This window comes from Micropterus dolomieu, linkage group LG09 (genome assembly GCF_021292245.1).
Source record: "Micropterus dolomieu isolate WLL.071019.BEF.003 ecotype Adirondacks linkage group LG09, ASM2129224v1, whole genome shotgun sequence".
NCBI classification, from domain to species: domain Eukaryota; kingdom Metazoa; phylum Chordata; class Actinopteri; order Centrarchiformes; family Centrarchidae; genus Micropterus; species Micropterus dolomieu.
The window spans coordinates 10,104,566-10,126,142 of record NC_060158.1 but is presented as its reverse complement, the minus strand read 5'-3'; the positions used below and the strand labels follow the sequence as shown (position 1 = coordinate 10,126,142).

General features: G+C 38.9%; 1 protein-coding gene across 1 annotated transcript in view; it reads right to left on the bottom strand.

Annotated features, from left to right (window-relative positions):
* angpt1 (angiopoietin 1) overlaps nucleotides 1–21,577 on the bottom strand; it is a 75,549-nt gene that overhangs the window by 32,826 nt on the left and 21,146 nt on the right. Inside the window, exons 2-7 of the mRNA XM_046059378.1 lie at nucleotides 20,565–20,720; nucleotides 19,788–19,909; nucleotides 18,307–18,539; nucleotides 11,421–11,545; nucleotides 8,289–8,390; nucleotides 4,617–4,783 (exon numbers count right to left, since the gene is read on the bottom strand). Coding sequence (XP_045915334.1) covers nucleotides 4,617–4,783; nucleotides 8,289–8,390; nucleotides 11,421–11,545; nucleotides 18,307–18,539; nucleotides 19,788–19,909; nucleotides 20,565–20,720 — 905 coding nt within the window. The remainder of the gene's footprint in view (nucleotides 1–4,616; nucleotides 4,784–8,288; nucleotides 8,391–11,420; nucleotides 11,546–18,306; nucleotides 18,540–19,787; nucleotides 19,910–20,564; nucleotides 20,721–21,577) is intronic.

Here is a 21,577-nt window from a genome sequence, read left to right as displayed (position 1 = left end):
CCGATTCTCTTGTAGCCCATCCCAGCCTTGTGCAGATCAACAATCTTGTCCCTGATGTCCGTAGAAAGCTCTTTGGTCTTGCCCATGGTGGTGATGCTGGTTGTTTGGGTGTTGACAGGTGTCTTTTATACAGGTAACGAGGTGAGGCAGGTGTATTTGATGTAGATAATTGGTTGGGATTGGGGCTGTGTCTTAAAGAAAGACTAACTGGCTTGTAGGAGCCAGAATACTTGCTGTTTGGTAGGGGGTCATATACTTGTTTTTCCTCATCAGATGGTTATCAATTTTTATAAATTCATATGATGTGATTTTCTGGAATTTTCTTTGGGATTCTGTCTTTCACTGTTAGAATGTACATATGATTAAAATTGTAGATTGTTGCATTCTTTGTAAGTGGGCAAACCTGCAAAATCAGCAAGGGGTCAAATACTTTTTTCCCCCACTGTATGTAGCGCAAAGCACATTTTTGCAGCAAAGAAACTTTGATAAATGAGGGTGATTAACTGAAAACATCTGATGGCTGTTGTTACAACAATATTTGCAGGTCATGAAATTATATTTGATTTTATATTTTCCTTTCTGCACCCCTTGCTGTATAACAGCAACCAAATTAGATATGATCATAGGGTACCTTTTTCCTGCTGTTTATAAAGACACTAACCTCTGCAATTATGGTGACCCCATTCACAAAGAATAAAAAAACTCAAAGACCTCATTTCACAATATTATGAGATTGTGGTTCAGTTAGAACTTTGTGGCTCTGGTCAACCCTGCAAAATGCTGTCCACATGATTTGTCCGAAGACAACATTGTTGATGTCAGCTTATGCTGTGCAGATGTGCCAGATTTGATTTCTTCTTTTATTTGGTTGGTACTGCATCTACCAATGCATGGTAGATTTTGCGCATGATAGATAGTTGCCTGGTGCTTGCTGTTTGCCTGAAAATTTCCCTTATTATTTCCCTTATTTTCAAATCCAGATGTTGGTTATGGTATGGTTAAGGTATCTTTTTGTGTTGTCTGCACTGAGTCTTGGAACCAGAGGTTGCATAAATACTGTAGGTCATAAAATGGTGAAAATTTGCCATCACAATTCAGTAAAGCCCAAGTTGATATATTACTAAGGAAACCATAAAAAATGCTTAAACAATTAATCAATTATCAAGTGTTACCCAGAATTGTTGCAGGTTCATGCTGTTTATCGAATAATAGATTAATCGGCTCCACATATTATTATATTCACATACAGTAAATACAGAAATAAAGACATGTGCTTGTTTTAGTTTTCAATCATCAATTTTTTTGGTAAAACTTTGAAGCTTTAAGCCCTTGTACCTAACAGTTTTTGACTGCATGAAATCTGCTGTATTAACAAGCTTTAATCGGTTGTCACACCATCAGTTATCATAGAAACAAACTCTCTGAGGGCAGGATTGGCTTCCTGAAAAAAGGCCTTCAACACAAGCAAAAACTCCCAGTACCATTAAATTTGGGGGAAAAACTGATTATTGATGCTCAAATGGATTTCCTGGGACATCAAGTTCACCCACTTATATCACAACTGTCAAAATATCTCTACCAAATGGAACCTAAGTACTGAAACAACGCCTTATTTTTAAAATGTTAGTCAATTAATATCAATCATCTGATTGTTAATAATGTACTGATATAACTTTATTGTGACAAAGCCAACAAGAATTATATGACAAAATAAAGATGAATGGCAGGTCCAAACCTTGAGATTGCTGGTAATAAATATGACATTTATTTCGTGTACATGATTTAATTTATTAAGCATTACAAATACACTAACCCCCCCCCCTTCCTTTCTGCAAGTTGAGTAATTTCTGTTGAAAAAGAAGAAGAAGCTGGCAGCAAAACACACATTTCCTGTCTGGTAAATGGTGAGTCGAGTACATCTTTGGCCACTAGCTATTCAAATACTTTACCTAGTGTCCAAGTGGTGCTGGTCCATTTGTGGCCTTCTTTATGTGCTTTTGCTCTTACAGTGTGTGTGTTTGAGACAGAGAGAGTGAAGTGGATTGACTTTACCATATGAGGTCTTTATAAATGTTGTGACTCACACTGTTGCTGACTGTATTCCAGTAAACCACCACAGATGACAGATAATAATAAAAAAGCCAACTAAAAGAAACACCATATCACTTACAGCTATCTCTTATGTTTCATAGCAATAAATGCAATTTGGAGAACTCGCCCCCAGATTGTTTGACATTTAAAAGCAAGGAGCTGCCAAAGCAGAAAAAATAGAGAACATGGCAATGTCGGTTTATTTGGGGCCCAGCCATCTGGTTTGTTTTGGCCAGTGTTTCAGAGAAGCAATGTGTGATTATCATACCACAAATATTTTTCAAGAACAAATCTATTTATAGAGATCAGCGTGTTGATTGGACTCCGAAACAGTATGAGCCTGCATCCAAAACAGGCTAGAAGGGCCAGGGATGCCCTTTGCCTGCCTCAGTGGGACAAAATCAATTATTGTTTCCCTAATTCAAAAGAACAAAAGGTCGAGTGTGGGATGATATAAAAGCAAAGTGTTAACTTTCTCTTAGATAAAGTTAAGTAAGTATAGAGGTTTGATACCCAGCTCTGAAAATACATGGGCCTGCGCTTGTGTGGCTGTGATGGCGCAATGGATAAGATGCCTGCCTTTGGTGTGAAAGACCTGGGTTCAATCCCCCACTGTGACCCATCCACCATTGTGTCCCTGAGCAAGACACTTAACCCCTTGTTGCCCCAGACCTCTGACATGTATCGCAACTGTATAAAATGGATTTGGAAATTGGATAAAAGCGGTGCTATGTTGGTAGCCTGTGCATTTAAATAAGTGCTAAAACTAGAGATGGTTAGACTACGGTCACACCAAACCACAAAACAGCTTGATTGAAAACCATTTTTCCTGTCCTCAGAGAAAACCACAGAGTCCAGGTACAAGCTCCTCAAGGCTGAAAGCCTGCGAAGTGATACCACTGTCATCGCTAGACAATTCTGAAAATTAGATATGGCAACAAGCCTAACAGCCCCCCACTGTTGGGAAACACTTATGTATTGTTTTGTGGAACTTGGGGGCAAGCAATGAAAGGATGAGGTAACGGCTTTTAAGCCTCAGAATCTCCCTTATTTCGTCATTCAAAGCCAAACACAAGGCATTTCGCAACAAGGGACGTCTTATCAGAGAGAACCAGCCATCCAGGCAAAACTGCTGAATTGGAGATGTCAGACCTCCTCTTAAGCCAGCAATTGCTTGGAACTCTGTGGAATTTGCAGTAGTTTTCCACATCTGAGAGGGCCAAGCATCTGCCATAGTTTGAGTCCTGTTATCATTAACCCCCTCAAAAGGAAACAGAAAGCTTCGCCCCTTCACCCCCGAAGGACACAAGGACAAAGCGTCAATCAAGGAAAGTTTGTAATGACGAGACAATGACAAGCGATACATTAGGTATTGCAATGACAAAAATCTTGCCACAGACTTACCTTACAGGATAAACATGACTGAAGTGTCTGGAAACTCAGTTACTAAAAATGAATATAATCTTAATACTGTTGAATATTTTGTCTTTCCAGTGAAGTGTTATTTCCTATAATATTTTATTCATTCTGTCTTCTGAAGACTAGAGGCTTGATGGAACAAATATATCGGCTGTGCCCTATAGGTCAACCTGTGTAATGCAGCATATTTTGCCTATTTTTCTGCCAAAACATGACCTACACTCAGTACTGTGGCTGGACGCATCCCATGTAGACACAGCCAGAGGACTCATCTGCTGCTTTCACTGTTAGACATTGTGTAAGAGTTACGCTAACTGGTCGGTGATGCTATATTAAGTCACAGCAATGCTAATGATGTCATGCTAATGTGGTTACAATATCAATGTTAGCATGAAATTTTGACCTAACGAGTATGCCAGGTTATCACTAAAGTTATTATAGGGAAGAGCCAGGACAATTGAAACCCCTTCAGATAAACTTTGTTTTAAAAGATAATGTTACAGTCAGAAATGATTTGTTGTGATCAACAACTCACATGTGTGTTCTATCAATACCAGATGCTTTTGTAAAAATGTGGAACATCTTTGGTATAATTTGAATTAGAATAGAAGCTGTGCAACAGGGATGGGACAGAAGAAACAATATGATCATGACAATGACACATTGAACAATAAACACAACGTGACATATCCACCTGATTTTTTGGACTTCAGGTATTGCATACTGTACGTGCTGACATAGTTTGGCATAGTTCAGAGAAAACTGCTGTGTTACTTTCTTCCCATGTTTCATTCATCCCAGCTCTCGTCCATGTACTACATGTCATGGCAAATTCATCCAGCAGTAGTTAAAATATTACAATCTGGACCAAAGTGGTTGGAGAGACTTACCAACATTGCCATGGATAGAGTCATGCTACTTCTACTGCTAAAAATATTTTTTTCAGTTATTTGCAGATTCATTAATATGTCATGTTTCAACCGGGCTTATCACTTAACATGTGGAGCAAATATGCAACTGCTGTTCAAACCGAAAACAGATCCAGTGCTGAGATAAAAACAATCATCCCCTTATTTGTCTACCAGTAGCAACATGAGCGGTATTACCTGTAGTTTTGTTTCTCACTGCCAATCTGGAAGCGGTCATACAGTGAGAAGGCCTGGTGTCTGTCCCAATCTGTCAGTTCCACACGAAGGGCATACTGCCTCTGGCTTGTAAACTGGTAAACATACTCGTTTCCCAACCAATGCTCTGCAGACACGCTCCCAAAACCCTGCAATGAAGGAAGAGAAACACAATAATCAGTGTAGACATACCACTGAAAATCCTTTTTGTAAATCACAGGCTTGAGATTATTCATTGCTAGCTTCTCTCTTTTCCTTAGAATGATAAAATCTCAACACTAGAGGATTGTGGAATGGATGCGATGGAATTTCCTAATTTATTTTTTGTCAATCAGAAATAAGATCAGAGCAAATGGTTTCTGATAATAAATAATGTGGTTGTTTATGCATCAGCAGAAGCTGAAGATTTTTTTCATTCATAGCATCCCAGGGTTTCATTTCTCCAGACCTCAGTGAAAAAGCCACGCATATTACTCACATTGTATATTAAAATATTTTATGTAGGTTTTTTAGGCATGCTTTGGACCTGATCCTCCACGTGGATAGACTTACATACCTATAAATGTGCCTAAATTGGTACCAGCTGAAAACGACACACCTTTTTCCATTTCTGTCTTCCACTCACGTCACACATGTTAAACTCATTATTACTTAAGTACTTTTTTTCTCAAAATATAAACTGCATGCATGGACACACCTTCAAACAACTGCAAAAGTCTGTATTTGATCAGAGTGACTCCCGGTCACAGGCAAAGTGCTTCTGACAGCAGCAAGAGCAGTGGATTGAAGAGGGGAATATCACAAAGCAGGATGACATTACAGCTCTGACAGGATAGTCTACGCTGGACCGCTCCATTAAAGATTGAGGGAAAGGGGGGTGAAGTGGGCTAAGGAGGCAAAGTCAGGGAGAAGTCTGTGTTTGTGCTGAGTGTGTGTAGTGATGAGAAATGGGAAGGAGGGAAAGTAAATATGGGGCATTCTTTGGGCCTTAGGCATGTCCTGCCGAGTGGGTGGAAGAGAAAGTGACTGGGGCCCATTACCGCTTTCTCTCCTCTTTTTCTCTCTCTTTCTCTACAATTGATCTCACTCCTGATGAGATGTTCCATTCTGACTGGCTTTCAGCTTGGTCCAATGTCTCTTACTGTGATCGCAGTATATCTCAAGAACCCTGGCAAGAGCAAAGGCTTGGAGTCAAGCTTTGTTGACAGTTTTCCTTTGTATAGTTCCGGTGCTTTGCGATCCTTCACACGCAAACCTGATCTACATCACTCAGCTCAGAAAAGATGAGGAGATGGTTAGTCATATTGTTGGACTGAGCGCTTGGTTTGCATTTCAGTTACACTTGCTAAAAATCACTTTGTCTGGGAAAAAGTAATTGTAAATGCTGAACAGTGTAAATCTCAGAAACTGTTGAACATACAAAGATAAACCAGTGGTTCTTAATATTTTTTGTATGACGTACCCTCACAGCTGTATCAGATAAGCATTATATAAAAGTGGATGAAAAGTGGACTGTTTTTTTTGTTTTTGTTTTTTACAATTTTTATTTAATACAGTTGAATTGCCAATGTTTAAGTTGCTTTGGTCAAATTTGCATTCAGTTAGTTGAAACGTCCAGCTCCAAGTGGCAGAAGTTACTGTGTATCCATTAGGCGACTTAAGCTACTACTAGCTAACTATTTTAAACGTTTATCCATTACCAAATTATTTCAACTGTTTATCCGTTACTTTTAGCAAACTATTTCAACTGTTTATTAATACCTTTAGCTAAATTTTAACTGCTTATACACTACTTTTAGCTAACATTAACTATTTCAACTGTTTTTCATTACATTTTGCAATTTATTTTAACTGTTTATTAATTACTTTAACTAACTTTAACTATTTCAACAGTTTTTTCATTACTTTTTGCAAACTATTTTAAGGGTTTATTCATTACTTTAGCTAACATTAACTATTTCAACTGTTTTTATATTACTTACTGCTATATTTCAACTGTTTATCCGTTATTTAACTAGTTCTTTATCCATTACCTTATGCTAACTAGTTTCTGCTCACTTGTTAATGTGATCTTCATGTGCTACAACTGACTCAGGTTGATGGACAGCTCACTGGTTATTGTAAACTTACTATTTAAGTAACTGAGCTTTCCACTTCCTCCTTGGCAATTGCATACTATAAGTACCTACAGGGGTAGCACCATTTTCACATGCTGACAAGATAAAGAATATAAGAATATAATTTGCAAGGTCTCCTGTGATGTTTGGTCTCCTGGTAATGTAATTACTTTCATTTGAATGTGTGCACTATGTCTTGCCAAAAGTTTCTCCATACTCCCACAAAGAAACAGCATCTCTGTCATCATCATCATCTTTGACTGAAATATTTACAAATCCTCCAAGTACATTACATCTGTGAGCACATCTCAGGAGACCAAGAATGTAAAAATTAATAACACAATAAAACACCATCACCCTCAGTTGTTTCAAGGAGAAGAACATAAATATTAAACTGTTCATCTGATCATTACTGTAAATGTTGGCCAAGGTCCATTAGTGTGCCCTCGTGTACTGTAATGCAGTCCATGCTCTCTATCTGTACACCTGTTCAAGGCTGGAGGGTTTTCACAGCTGTCTGATTGGTGCTCACTTTTTAGGCCTCACATTATCTTTATATTCTTCTTCTCCTTTGTTCTTCTTGCTGTCTTTTATCATCACTCTGTTTCTGTTTTACCATTCAAACATTTCACCAGTGTTGAGTCCCAGCGTATTTTATTTGATCTAACTTGGGTTATTTGGTTTACGTTCCTGTTTTACCATTCAAACATTTCACCAGTGTTGAGTCCCAGCGTATTTTATTTGATCTAACTTGGGTTATTTGGTTTATAAATCTTTGAAATACTTTTCCATTGACTGGTACATTGTACACCAAGAGCAGTGGAGAGGGGAAGTAATTAAACTTGAAATAGAAAGCAGATTATAGTGGATAGAGTGAACATAGTTCGTTTGACAATAAACTGACAGCTAGTGGAAGCTCTACACAGGTGACTTACGCCTTACGCAGAAAACACCAGCAATGCAACTGCCAGCTATAATAAATCCAATCTACCGTCTAAACACAGCTTAGGTTGAAAATGTTAACACTCCCAATGCAAATATGCATAGATTACTCCTTGATGACAAACAGATGAAACAGCTGGCACAGTGCTATAGAGACTAAACAAATGTGTTGTTTTAACATTTAGGTAATAATTTCCTGTTGGATAAGAGGAAGAATAACAGCATGTCACTTAAACCTCGACTGAGGAGTGGAGCAAGTCTCAGACACCCTAGACAATATTGCTAGTACAAAAACGACAGGGGAGCTATCGCTTAGGAGTAATAATATCTGGGCGAAGTGGTCCAAATGGTCTTGGATCAGTTCGTCCTACCCCTTAGTTTTCAGTATGTTCAATCAAGGCCAAAAAACGCACTCTATTTGTCATAACCCTTGTAGAAGAGGATGTTTTGGTCATCACACTGTTTCGTAATTCTCTCCCTTTCTGTCTGTGTGTTGACTCATTGTCTTGTGGACCACCATTATCATCTTGGCTTTAATGGATATGGATAAGTCTCTGCATGATGAGCAAGGATCTGTGTGCAAGTATTGTCTCACCATCTTGTACTCCTTCCACGTTCTCTGGAAGTCCACACTGCCATCTTCTCTGCGCTGGATGACGGTCCATCCGCCACCGGCTGTTTCCATGTTGCAATACACCTACACAATTGAAATGAGAGAGCAAAAGAAGATGGGAAAACACATGATTGAAGATAATGGAACACTGATAGCACCCATAGGTCTTTTTACATTTTTGGAGGATTCTTAAGATGTGATTGAACTAGCAAGGCAATGATTCCAACATTCAACACTCTCAGCGGCATTAACAAACAATGAAGGGTCATTTGGACAATTATTTGGTTTCAGACACTCCTTTTCCAGGCTTTCAAGATGAATCATCTTTGGGAATGTGACGGATCTGTGTCCTCGTCAAAGTTAATCAGTGTCTCCTTATCCCTCACCAACTCCCCAGAGATGTTCCTCATCACAGGCCCTTGTTTCTGCAGGATCAAAGTGGCCGTCCTGGGTGTAATGTGGCCCTTAACCTTGGACCTCAGTGTGTGTAAGGTGATAACACAGGGCTGGCGCTCTATCTGCAGTGTTACTCTTTGTTTTGAGGAAGAGACCCCAGGGTGGAGTGGAGAAGGTCTCTCACCTCAGCCAGTCCACACAGCTGAACACACATGAACACAGCCTGGGTATAATTAAGGCCCTTCACGGAATCATTTTCCCAAAAACTAACATAATCATAAATGCACCAAGAGCGTATACAAACCCCACAAACCTTATATATATATATATATATATATATATATATATATCCATCCATATACAGGGTATATACAGGAATCCTGAAGTAAAATTCAATACTTTTTAAAACCTTTTTCAAGACCTTTAAAACATATTTTAAGACTGCCGCGCCACTTTGAGCTGTAACCGGTTGAGTCAGAAACACAACTTCAAAAGGGTTTTTGGTAAGTTTTTATAACAATAACTTTAGTAAAACATACAATATTATCTAAATAGAACAAGATTAACATGTTGCAGAAGCAGCACATATTAGCACAGTGACATCCTGACTCTGGCTACATCTGTCTGCTGCAGAGGATCCATCCACAACCTGGAGGAGGAGCCAGTGTAAATGACTGTATTTGTATATTATTTCTATGATGTTACTATATTCATTATAATTTCATATAATAGTACTGTATATAGCTAACCACTATTATAATAATAATTTCAGTTAAAGCTGTTTCATTTTGGGGTTGTTTTTTATTCATTAACTTTGTGCAAGAAAACTGCTCTACATGGTAGTAGTTAGTCTCTAACCTTAATTTTAAGTAGTCTACTAACGCATCAATAATCATAACTATTTATGCAGAACGATGACTTTTTTAAATATTCTGCTCCATTCAGGCTGCGATTGATCTGTTCACGAAAAGTGACATTGACAAGCACATCAGCTTTATGAACACTTGAACATATTTCGATAAAAGGCACTGATTTAGCTAAATAGCCTTCGTCAGCCAAACCCAAACGCTGCTTATATTTTCCCTGTTGTCTTCTGTCTTACCGCTTCACCTGCTGACAACATATCTTGTTTTTGAGTAACAGGGTTTTTAAACGCGGACCCCAGAGCTCAGTCCGACTATGTTTTGAACGATTAGCATTGGGGTCCAGGCTGGTGGAAGGTTACGGTCGGTTGTACTCGTAAATCAGTTTCCCGGTTTGCACGGATCTACTTTTAGGGGCGGATGAGAGTGAAAGGCTCGCACGGTAGATTCCTGCACCTAACGTTTCACAGAAGAATCACACAGCCGCTAAAGGTACGTCCTGCCTATCAAGTGTTTTTGGCTATGCAATATAAATAAATACGTTCACCCACATTTTTACCATACAAACTCTTTGGGCAAAAAGGATTTTCACAAAAATATCTACAAAATTAAATACCTTATTAAATGGCGATTAAGACTTTTCAATTATTTTTAAAGGTCTTAATTTTCGCTAAATTGATTTATTATTACCTTTTAAGACTTTTTAAGACCCCGCAGACACCCTATACCCTATCCTCGTTTTTGTACCCATGTAGCCTACTTTTTTGCTCAAAACTGTTCTGCAATTATTGCCCAACTAGGACTAGTATTTTCCTGCTTGCATGAATTTTTGATTTGTCCTATTTCTGATTTGAGCACTACCTATATTACTCCATGTTACTCTGTGTTGTGATCAGGTTGTGATTCAAATCACAGGGTAACCCACTCATTGCTGAGGTAACCTGATGCTGAGAGATTTCACAGTGCCATCACATTTGCCACTAACTACATGCCATGACCCATGAAAGAAACAAAGCTAGCTCGGCCCCTTCTTGCAGCTGAGCGTGTGAGAATGCCAGTGACTCAGCAGGTGTTGAAATAACATGAAGGAAAATAAATGTCTAGTGTGAATCAGTACTAAAGTTATAAAACTAGATTAGCTGCCACTCAGAAAGCAAAAGCGAGTTAGCTAAGCTAGCTAGCTTCTACCTTCTGTATGGAACAGCACAATGGGTCCTCCTAAATGTTGTAAAAGGAGACACTTTTTAAATTGCTTATAGTAGGCCTACTTAACCAAATATGTGTGGGTTTGTTGAAAAAATAGAAGATACTGTTTTGTATCAACATACGTAGGCTCTCTTAGCTAGGGTATTTTCCATTCAACAGCACTCAGAAATCAGCCGCTTGCCGGTTGAAGCTTAGATGATGTTTTCACAAATATGTTCAAAAGCTGACCCATTATCTTAAGAATAGAAAATATGCACCTTCTGCCAACTTCTGAAATCATCACTCTATTGACAAGAGTATAGTGTTGAGCTTAAGAACATTTGCACCCACACACAAACTTGCACAATTGCACAATTGTCACCATCCTGATTAGGTCAGTGTGCTGTTTCACCCTACTGTTTCATACCTTACCCGCTGCTAACCTCCAGCACTCACAAAGAGCTTTAGTATATATTCAGCTTTCAATATTCCTACAGCAGCTAGCACCCATCATTCACACTCATCAGTGGCTGAGGGTCTTTTTAGCTCACTTAAAGAGAGTCTCTCTTTGAAACTCTATAGCCTAAACCCACTATGAAATAGCAGCCTCGAAGTGAAAAAGATATTGGCAGATTTTTTCAAATAATTGTAAGATATTGTAGCTTCCCACCTTTTTAGTCTCCTGGGGGTTGATCTGGATGGTGTAGACTCCATTCTTATGGACGCCAGCCTTGTACAGGTCGGCACAGTCACGGAACTTCTTCTCTTCCTCCACCTTTGTACTATTAGGCACAACTGTTGACATAATAGAAAAAACTGTTACAACAAAAAATCAAGCACAAGCACCTACTTGAAGCGCAACTATTGAAAATCACTGTTTTCAGAAATACACTTACACATTTATTTTACTCTTACTGAGAGTAAAAAAGAAAATTGATACCACTCATGTCTGTGAGTTAGGTTTACTGCTGGGGCCACGCACGAGGAGATTAGCTTATCTTAAAGACTGAAAGTGGGGGTGAAACTACTAGCTTGGCGCTCTCCAAAGTTTAAAAATTCAGCGACGAGCACCTCTAAATCTCACTAATTAACACTTTGTAGCTTGTTTGTTGTCCGTACACAAACAGAAACTTGAAAAAAGTTGTGGTTTATCTAGAAGTTACGGGCCATAATTATTTCTTGGTGAACAACTTGGCTTTAATGTTGTCATTTTTGTACAACCCACACTAAATTGAGTTGCCACAAATGCCAGCTGTCTGTCAGAAACATAAGAGGAGCAAATTTGGGCTTTGACTGACATGGTGCTACAGCTCAAGTGTTACTGCTACAATATTTTGTGATAAAAGTTGACACTTGATATGCCAGACACAGACACAAGAATAGCACTGTACAAAAGGTCCACCTGTTACCATTCATGCAACCTCTTGTGTTACAAGTATGGAAATCATAGTTCAACAATGTTTTATGAAAGCACAAATAGCAAAAAATCCCTTAAAAGGCCAATTTATCATATTTCAGATGTATACATCTCAGAGGAGAAAATATAAAAGCAGTCCGAGGCAGAAGCTGATCGGTGAGGTCTCATTGTGAGTATCTTGTAACGGCCAGAAAAAATCAGAGGGCAACTAACTTATTAGCAAGAGAAAAGCAGTTCATCGACTGGATAATCTCCCATTCCGAGAGACGGCCTACGACTTTGACAGACCAGCTGCATCCATTTCCATCTGTAGATAATTATGGCGGCACTATTTTGAAACCAAGCAAGGGGCTAAGGACAAAATACTACAAGCTATAAATTTCAAGTTCCTGTTATAACAAGTGGTTTATATTTACCTCCCAAGCCCTTGGTATATTGATGGAAATTCCTTCCGATTTCCCCTCTCTCCTCTTTCTTCCTTCCTTTCTCCTCCCATATGAGGGGTTCATCTCGGTTTTCATACCATTGTTTTTATTGTTGGAATTGTTGAGTTAAAGAAGATGTCAGGGAAAAGTGAAATGTGTCAGCGGTCTTTAGCCTTTACTTTGATCCCCTCTCCAGAGCACAGAACATCCCGGTGGAAGCAGTCAGCTTATTTGGGTATACTATCTGACCATTTTGACAAAGTATTGAGTGTCAGTGACAAGAATCTCCCGCTGTGACAGGTTGACAGAGTGGGCCCTCGCACTCCAGACTCTAATACAACAAAGAGCAGCCCTGTCAGGCGGTAATTTACCCCAAGCCGGCAGACGGTGGGGCACATTGTAGAGGTCAAGGAGATCAGAGAGGAACTTTTTGGTGTTCGATCTGTAAAAGTGTAGACAATTATTTCACAATCGCCTTTGAGAACTCCCCTGGTGGAAGAAGACTGTCTGCCGAGGGACTTGATGCTCCAGTGTAGGAGCAGCTCCCTTGAACAGCTTGCTGCCCAGCTCTACAAATATTATTTATGTCCCAATATTTATTTACAGAAAAATATTTTGTGGTTCAGTGGGGACTCGTATTCAGTAGGGGGTTCATGTGAAAAGATCAGCAGGGCTTGGGTGTTTGTATAAATCAGTACCCTTGCCAAATGAGCCCAAATACTAGAACTAAAGAGAGTGAGTAATGGAGCTAAATGGACTGCCATAGACATCCAAGCTCCCATGTGACTATAATCAGTCTTTAAATGCTGCTGAGAGTTTAAGTTATTCCATATATGATCCAATGAATTTCTGTGGTGTATTAATTTATAAAGGATGCACAGTACTATAAAATAATACCAGTTCATTCCCACAGTACAATTCACTACAGTGATGTATAGTCCTTGCTTAAAGTGAAGAATATTGCGGTTGTGTGAAAACTTCTGGGTAATATGTCTCAATACTCATGTGAATCAAGTTACATTTGTTCAATAACAGAAATACTGATTACTGACACCTTCTCAGTTTTGATGCAACCCTGCTAACTAAGAATTTTACAGTTATACAAAATAGCTTTCAATGTGTAATGCGTAATTTATTTCTCCATTACATGTATATTGACTTGGCAAACTACTATGTAATGCGTAATTTATTTTTATTTTTTCTTTCATTGTACATTGACTTGTTTTATGTTTATTCGTTGCACACCACCGTGTGATACAGATTGTTATTCGACTTGTATATTTTACATTGATTGCTATAAAGCACTTTGTTACCTGTACTGAAAAGTGCTAAACAAATAAAGCTTTTATTATTATTATTATTATTAATATTATTATTAACCACATTGCAAAAACATTTTGTAGGAATCATATGCCTGCTTTAGTTTTGATCAATATATCAATAACATTTATATGTCAAATATATCGTAAAACTCTCACTATCAGTGTAATTGTTTTCAAACCCTTCTAATCTCTGCAACATAATACATTGACCTCTATGACATACTTCTTCACATTCTGTTGGTAAGATTAGTTCATGTTTCAAACAAAAATTATAGCCATATCTGTACCTTTACCATTGTACCTTTAAGGTTAGGAAAAGATCGTGGGTAAATATTAAAAAAGTCAAAACTGAGTTGAAGCCCGTGAGAAGGGGTGCATAGACCTAACCGATATTCAGCCAAAACCACAATACACTTTTAGTGTTTTAGTAGCTTAAAACAAGTCATACCTAGCCTCTGGTGTCAAAATCATGTGCTTTGTACACCCAACCATACGTCCCAACCTTCATGGTTACTTACCAACTGTGATGTGGAATTGGTACTGCCTTATTAAATGGCTCTAAAACATATTGCTCCATTTAAACAGACATGTGTGTAAATGCTACATACATTAAAATAGACTTGTTCCCTCTGCGAAAATAAAGGTGAGAGGAAACCCATACTTTTAGGAAGGTCACTGAGGTGACTCGCAATAACTGCACACTTTATAAGATCTTTGCAACAATAGGTGTCAACTCATTCTGCTGGTCAGTGAAGCATAAAAATAATCATATGCAGCACTTAAAAACTCATTCAGGATCGTGAAGTGATGTCTAATGAAGTGGTTTACCGTAATGTCATGTTGGGGCATTATAACCCGCAAATTCCATTTTTTTTAGGCTTTGCATGCAACCTGAAATAATTCCACTCTCTTCGACTGTGAGTAAGCAGCTGTAAAAGTGATGAATGTCATTCATTTAGTGGGATAATAGAACACTGTAAAACAAAATCATATTTGGCAGCCAGAAATTTTAGTGTTCCAAAGCTGAGGTCAATTACTGTTAACAACAGTGTGTGGCTCATTGCACACTAATCAGGTTTGGGTAATGATTACAACCTAAACAAGAGCTCCACTGCTGCATCTGGCCACATCAAAAATATCTTTCAGTCCCTCAGTTTGCACTACAATGGCTGAAAATACACTGTAAACCTTAATTTTAGGAATAGCCATACATGGACAAATGAAAACATATATGTTCATGGAGATTTAATATTAAAACTATTTTCTTCCCAAAGCAAAGTCAAAAGTGATTTGAGTCCATTCTTTAAAGGAAATGCTCAGACTCAGTTTTCAAAATAGAGCCTAACGCAAGTAGATGCCACTTCATGGCAAGAAATGCTAAACCTTTTCTCAAATGAAAACGCAAATCCGTTTCTCAAACAAACAAAAGCCCTCCCATGAATATGGAAAAAATTGAGCTCTGCTGCTTCTGTGTATTAAATGCTGTTAAATTTGGAAAAACAGGGCATGTGTGTCAGATGATCAGTGAGATCTATCTACTTCTTCACCTCCTTTGGACGGGGCTTCCCCCAGGAGCTATTACAGTTTGACTTATTTGGGCCAGGGTGAAGAAAGGGGAGACCTCTGACCTGCATGCCCGCCTTAACCTTCAGTACTACCATGGAAGAGGAAAGGACCAACCACAGAGCAACCACGTTCCATTTCTATCGCCTCTCATTAACACAGCCACTAATCACAGACAGCGGGACAGGCTGTGGTTCCCTGCTTTATTGACACCAACTGACACTGAAAATACCAGGCATGGTGGCAAAATAAAGGTTAGAAAAGTATAATCTAGAGTGAATTTAATAAAACTTGGGGAATTGCAAAGCTAGTAAAATAGAGGGCCAAAAGTGTGGAATCAGGACAAATTTAAATCAACATGAAGACTGTAAAGATCATACATAATGACCAGTCATGCCCAAATGGTCTCAATAGGCCCCTGGTAATAAAATGTAACATATACAAATCTAGACTAAACAGATGGAGAGCTAGCAGAAGCCGCCCATGACCTTTAGTTCACGGAACATTAAAATAATAAAAGGGAACAGCATGATAAACACAAAGCATGTGTTAATCATGTGCAATGGTTATCCACTCATGACTCTTACATCCCTTTATACCCTTGTTGTTTCCTATCTGCTGGGAAACCTCAGGGGAGCCCCGCAGGGTCTAAAAGCGTCTCCGCAGGAAATCCACAAATGTAAATGAGATTGCAACAAATCCCCCAACATAGACATTCATGTCAAATCTCCTGTGACCAATGGGATTTAAGGCCAATGTAAGGATCAAGTGGGATTGGTGTTTAAATGGCTGGGAAAGGGGGTAAATGAGTTCACACCGAACAAGAAAGGTTGCATTGCTGTCAGGTCAAATATAGGGCCAAAAGGGAAATCCCTGGTCGCGTATTAACAGAAGGCAGAGACTCAGAGGAGTCAAACATAACCAGTCATGTTTGATGTATCAGTGAAGCTGTGTGCACAGACTTTATAAAGTTAAAGCGGTAAAAGCGATTGTTGCAAAAAAAGAGCGCCATGCTGGTTTGTGAGAGGCACCAAACCAGGTTGTAACAACAACCGTGTTTGTTTCTTCATGCTGCTCTCAATGATGCAGAATTTAATAGCTAACAGCATCCTTGTGTCTCTAAGTATGGAGTTTATACAACTGGTGTCATTATAATTTCATGAGGATTGTAAAATCTAAGATGTTGTAGCTGTAACGCCTGACCTGAGGAAGTAAGTAATCCAAAACAAGCTGAGTGCAGCCAATACACAAACTTTCTTTTGCACATACCGCCTGTGGCAAGGGTCAGTAGGCATTCTTTGCCTGGTTGGACCAAGTGAGTGCACGTCAGATGTTGATTTTACTTTAAGGTTACCAGATTTCTGAAATGAAAACCGGGGACATTTTTGGTTTGGTGGTCAGTTTGTCATTTAAAAATATAATATTATTATATATGAAATAAAAAAGGGGGACAATTTTGGTTTTATAATCTGTCAAATATAACTCTTCTGAATGAAAGCAATCATCATTTTGAGGCAGAACCTACCTTTCAGTCAATATGTCAATCAGTGTTTGCAGTCAATAAACTGCAAACACTTAGCCTATTATGCCACAATTGTGTTTATTTGCACGTTATGTCTGTTTGATCCAAATAAAAGCAGCTGTAGACATAAAGAGACTGGGCGATACAGCCAGCCAAAAATCAGTTTTCGGTGGGCGATCACTTTTCGGCACGACACCTGTATGCTCTGCTGTCCAGTCTCTGGACATGTAAAATCTGATATCAAGTCTGTCAAAACCTTATACAGTCAATGATTAACACACAGTTAAAAACGGGGATATTTCCGGGGACAGCTCCGGACGGGGACAGGCCACCAAAACCGGGGACTGTCCCTGGAAAACGGGGACGTCTGGTCACCCTATTTTACTTGTTTGAAAGTGAAACAAGATTGAGAGTCAGCAGCTCTTTGAGGCTGTACTTCGACACAACAGTGAGCTAAATTACAAAGTCAGCTGGCTAAGATGCTCACAGTGACGATGCTAACATGCTAATGTTTACTGGGTAAAATGTTTACCTTCACCATCTTATTTTAGCAAGTTAGCATGCATATTTTACGTAATAAATGAAAAGTCAGGGATCACGAAAGTTATTCAAATTCATCCTGAGGGGGACATTAATAAGTGTATAAAGCTTCATGGCAGCTCAACCAATAGTTTCACTCAAAGCCACAAATGTCAACCTTGTGGTGGCACTAGAGGAAAACTCACCACAGTCAGGAGGCTTCATCCTCTGGGGACCATGAATAAATGAAATAAATGAAAATTTTATGGCGATCGTTCCAATAGTTCTTGTACCAACAACAGACTCAACAGACTGACCAACATTCCCCTATGTAGAGCCACGCTAGCATAGTCAAAAAACACAGTGGCTATTATGGCAATGGGAAATTACAACTTAACTACACCTACAGATAAGGTCTTCCAGTTGGTAAATCATGCTGTATGTCCTGTCCTTATTGTCTGTGATTTCTTGGCACTTTGTTCAACTTCAAAACACAGCCTTGCTTGTTGTTGCCATCATCTAAATCATTCATGGTATTGCGCTGATTGGTCCAGCTTTAAGCTGCTGCGCTCAATCACTTCTCCATGATTTTGCAGGGCGACCTGATTTCACAAAATGGTCACACATTTTCTTACACTTCTAATAGGTTGTGACTTTCTTCATCTCAATCCTCAGCACTATACAACATCCAGAATGTGTTCTTACGTGATAGCTATTGTGAAAGACCATATTTACATTTACAGTTCCAAACTTCTCAGCATGTAAGATTTTAATTCCAGTTAGCTTACCTCCATCTTTGGAACAGAGGTGGAGCAGATTGTGGACAGTATCCATCATCTCCTGCTGCTGTCTCTGCAGGGCCGTGCTGTTTCCTGTGGCCCGGCTCAGTTGGGCTTCTAGCTCCCCGATAACCCCGCTCTGCCTCCCCACTAGGGCCTGGAGACTTCCCTTCTCCTGCTTCAGCGTCTCCAGCTCTTCACGGTGCCGCATCTCCATTTCTAACATTTTCTGCTCCAGGAGGCTGAGGGAATGGAAAAAGGTCAAGAAAAGTTTGTTATGGAAGATGGAGAAGTTGTTAATTATTATATTATCCTTCAGAGCACCCAGATTAGCTGGAATTAGATTTGTTTTCACAGATTATAATAGATTGACAAATGTTTAGATTTTTTGTTATGATTTTACCAATGATTTACTGGTTATGTAATGTGTGTCATTTTCATTTTTTATGTAGGCATCATGAATAGGGATCAGCTGGTTGACTCTAATTTAATAAAATTCCTTTATACTTACTGTTGTTACTTTGTGATGGACAATGCAAGTTATTACAATCAAAACATGGTGAAGCTCCCTTCACTTCCCTCCACTTCCCTCACACAAATATTTCCCAGTGAGAAATATGGCAACGCAATACAAGAAGTTTCCATAAGACAGAAATACAAAAATGTATCTGTCTGTAGGTTTGGTTGCTATGTGTTCCCCACACATCATATGCATCATCATGAATGGAAAAGAGGTACATCTGAGGTACACGATAAAGCCTTTCCATATGTAACCATTACCACTGTACAATCTAATGCCTGAAAGATGATATAAGCTGACATCAAATTCATTAACTAATCATATGTTTCCCTCTATTATAGATTTAGCAAAGGAAAAAGAAACGACGACACGTACAAGATGGAATAATGTCAAAATTGCTTAAGCTTAGGGAAAAAGCCCTCAGAAATTTATGTCCATAAGCCTCAACAATAACTTAAAAGTCAGAATCACCAGGGACTATGCTTTAAAATGAAGTTCTTTTATCAAAGTGATTGCACGGAGTCTCTATGGATACTGCAATGAGAGATGTGGGCCAAACCCTTATTAAACACTACATCATCTAACGCAATCCCACAGGACCAATCACTGTAAAGAAAAAGATTTGGAGACATGAAAATGTATCCAAAAGCCACATTTTAAGTGACTGATTTTGCAACAAATGTGCAAGGGTTCAGCAGGGAAAAGCATAGCCTCATGCATTTGAGACTGATTTACATCACATAAAATACAAGCTGCTTACTGAATCTTGTTTTAGAAAAAAGGACAAATTAGTTGGTAGTCAGTGAGAGCTGTTAGCAAGCTTTTGATTTTAAGCAACCCAGCAGAAAACTGACTCCTCGTCTGTCGATGTATCTTCTTTATTTCCTACAGTCTATCGCTGTCCAATTTCCTGCCATATGGATGGTATCAAGTGCGTGTGGTTTTGTTTGTTGAAGTGTCGACTGTTTACCTGTTCTTGTCATGCAGCTTGCTGATCTCATTGGTTTGGACCATTAACTCTTTCTCCAACTTGTTTGTAGAAAGAGAATTTTCCAGCAGCTGGATCTCGAGCCTGGATGTCTGATTCAGAACCTGACATGATAAGAAGTACACAGATATACAGAATACAGAAATAATAAAGAGATTATGCTTCTATACACACTATGTTAGCTGCAGTAATAGTAGTTAATGTGACGCACATGTGCACCAATCCCTTAAGAGAAACACACAAGGCTGTATTTAAGGCCTTCTAGACTCGGGAGGAAAAAACACACTGCACTTTCAAGTCACATATAAACCATCAACTTTGTTTTCATTTTGTCAAGTGCTCACCCAACACATGGTAATACTTAGGAGATATTCATCTCTGCTATGATTATCTTTTTGTAAATTTGCAAACAGTTATCTAGTGCTTTAGCAAAAATGACCCACCGCTAAAACATCACCAGTTCCCATCACCTCCTCCTCAAACTCCTTCATATAAACACGAACGAACCTGAGCCAAATAAGTCAAAGAAGGGATTGGAATTTATATAGCATCACTATTGTCTTTGGCCAGTTATCTGTAACCTTTCTGAGGCAGCTAAAGGTGGAATAGTTGGGTTTATGGAGCATAGGATGGATCCCCTCAGTGTTATTGTGTGTGTGTATGAAAGAGAAAGACATAAAAAGGTCATTTAATGGATGTTTTTTATGGAGACAAGTGTGTTTGAGAGCATTAGTGTGAGTGTGTTTTTTGAGCTCTTACCTGTGTCTCAACGTCAGTCAGCTTGCGTGTCTGTTCAGCAGTCTGAGAAAGAAGGTTGGTGCCCATTTCCAACATGGCTGCTGTGTGGTTGTGTACAGCGCTCTGCTGCAATTGAGCCATCTCTGTCTTCATGCTCTCTTTTATGTAGTTCTCGATCTGCACCAAAGAATGGTTGAAGAAGACAGATTAGACTCACAAGGAAAAGGGCATTTCTAAATGCTGCAGAATCGACAGATCCTGTAGATTTACCTGTCAGCATATTGGATGTTTGCACTCATGTTTTGATCACAGAGGTAAAGAAAACATGTTCTACAGTACACTTTAAGGTTTCATGTATGAACGTAGACACAAAAACAGAATATCATAATCCTTTGAAACAATTGCTCAATTTGTTATTAGATTAATATTCAGGGTCAAAACATTGTAACTCAGATGCACATAAACATATGATATAACTAGTCCCACTGGCCTGGTTAATCTTCCACTAGATTAAACTGATTGTCTTTAATACCTTTTTCAAATCAACATTCCTTAGGCCACACACCGGAGAGGGTTTCTGATGTACATCTGAAGAAATGCACAAACATACTGTATTTTCATTTGCGTGGCACTCAAGTGAAGAATGGGTTTAGTCAATATAGGCGAAGCCACATGTAGGTGGTTAGCTTGGGATGGAAGAGGCAGAGATGAACAGATATTCACTGAGGCTTGACTGGAAAGAACTCTTTCATCCTTATCTCCAAACGCAAACAAACAACAAGATGGAGATAGAGGTGTATGCTGGATGAGATTTCTCTCACGGATTAACAATATGTGCTACTTGTGTCTAATGCTTGGATTCTATATACATTTTTCCTCCCAGTAAAATGTTAATTTAGTCCTTGTACTTTGTGTCCTTGTGTCTTATTTGTACAGGGTTTTACATCATTTTGTTCCCAATATTGTTGACTTATTGGATATAGGAGGGCTTGTCTGTGTATGATTGGAGAGACGGTATTGTTTTTATAAATAAA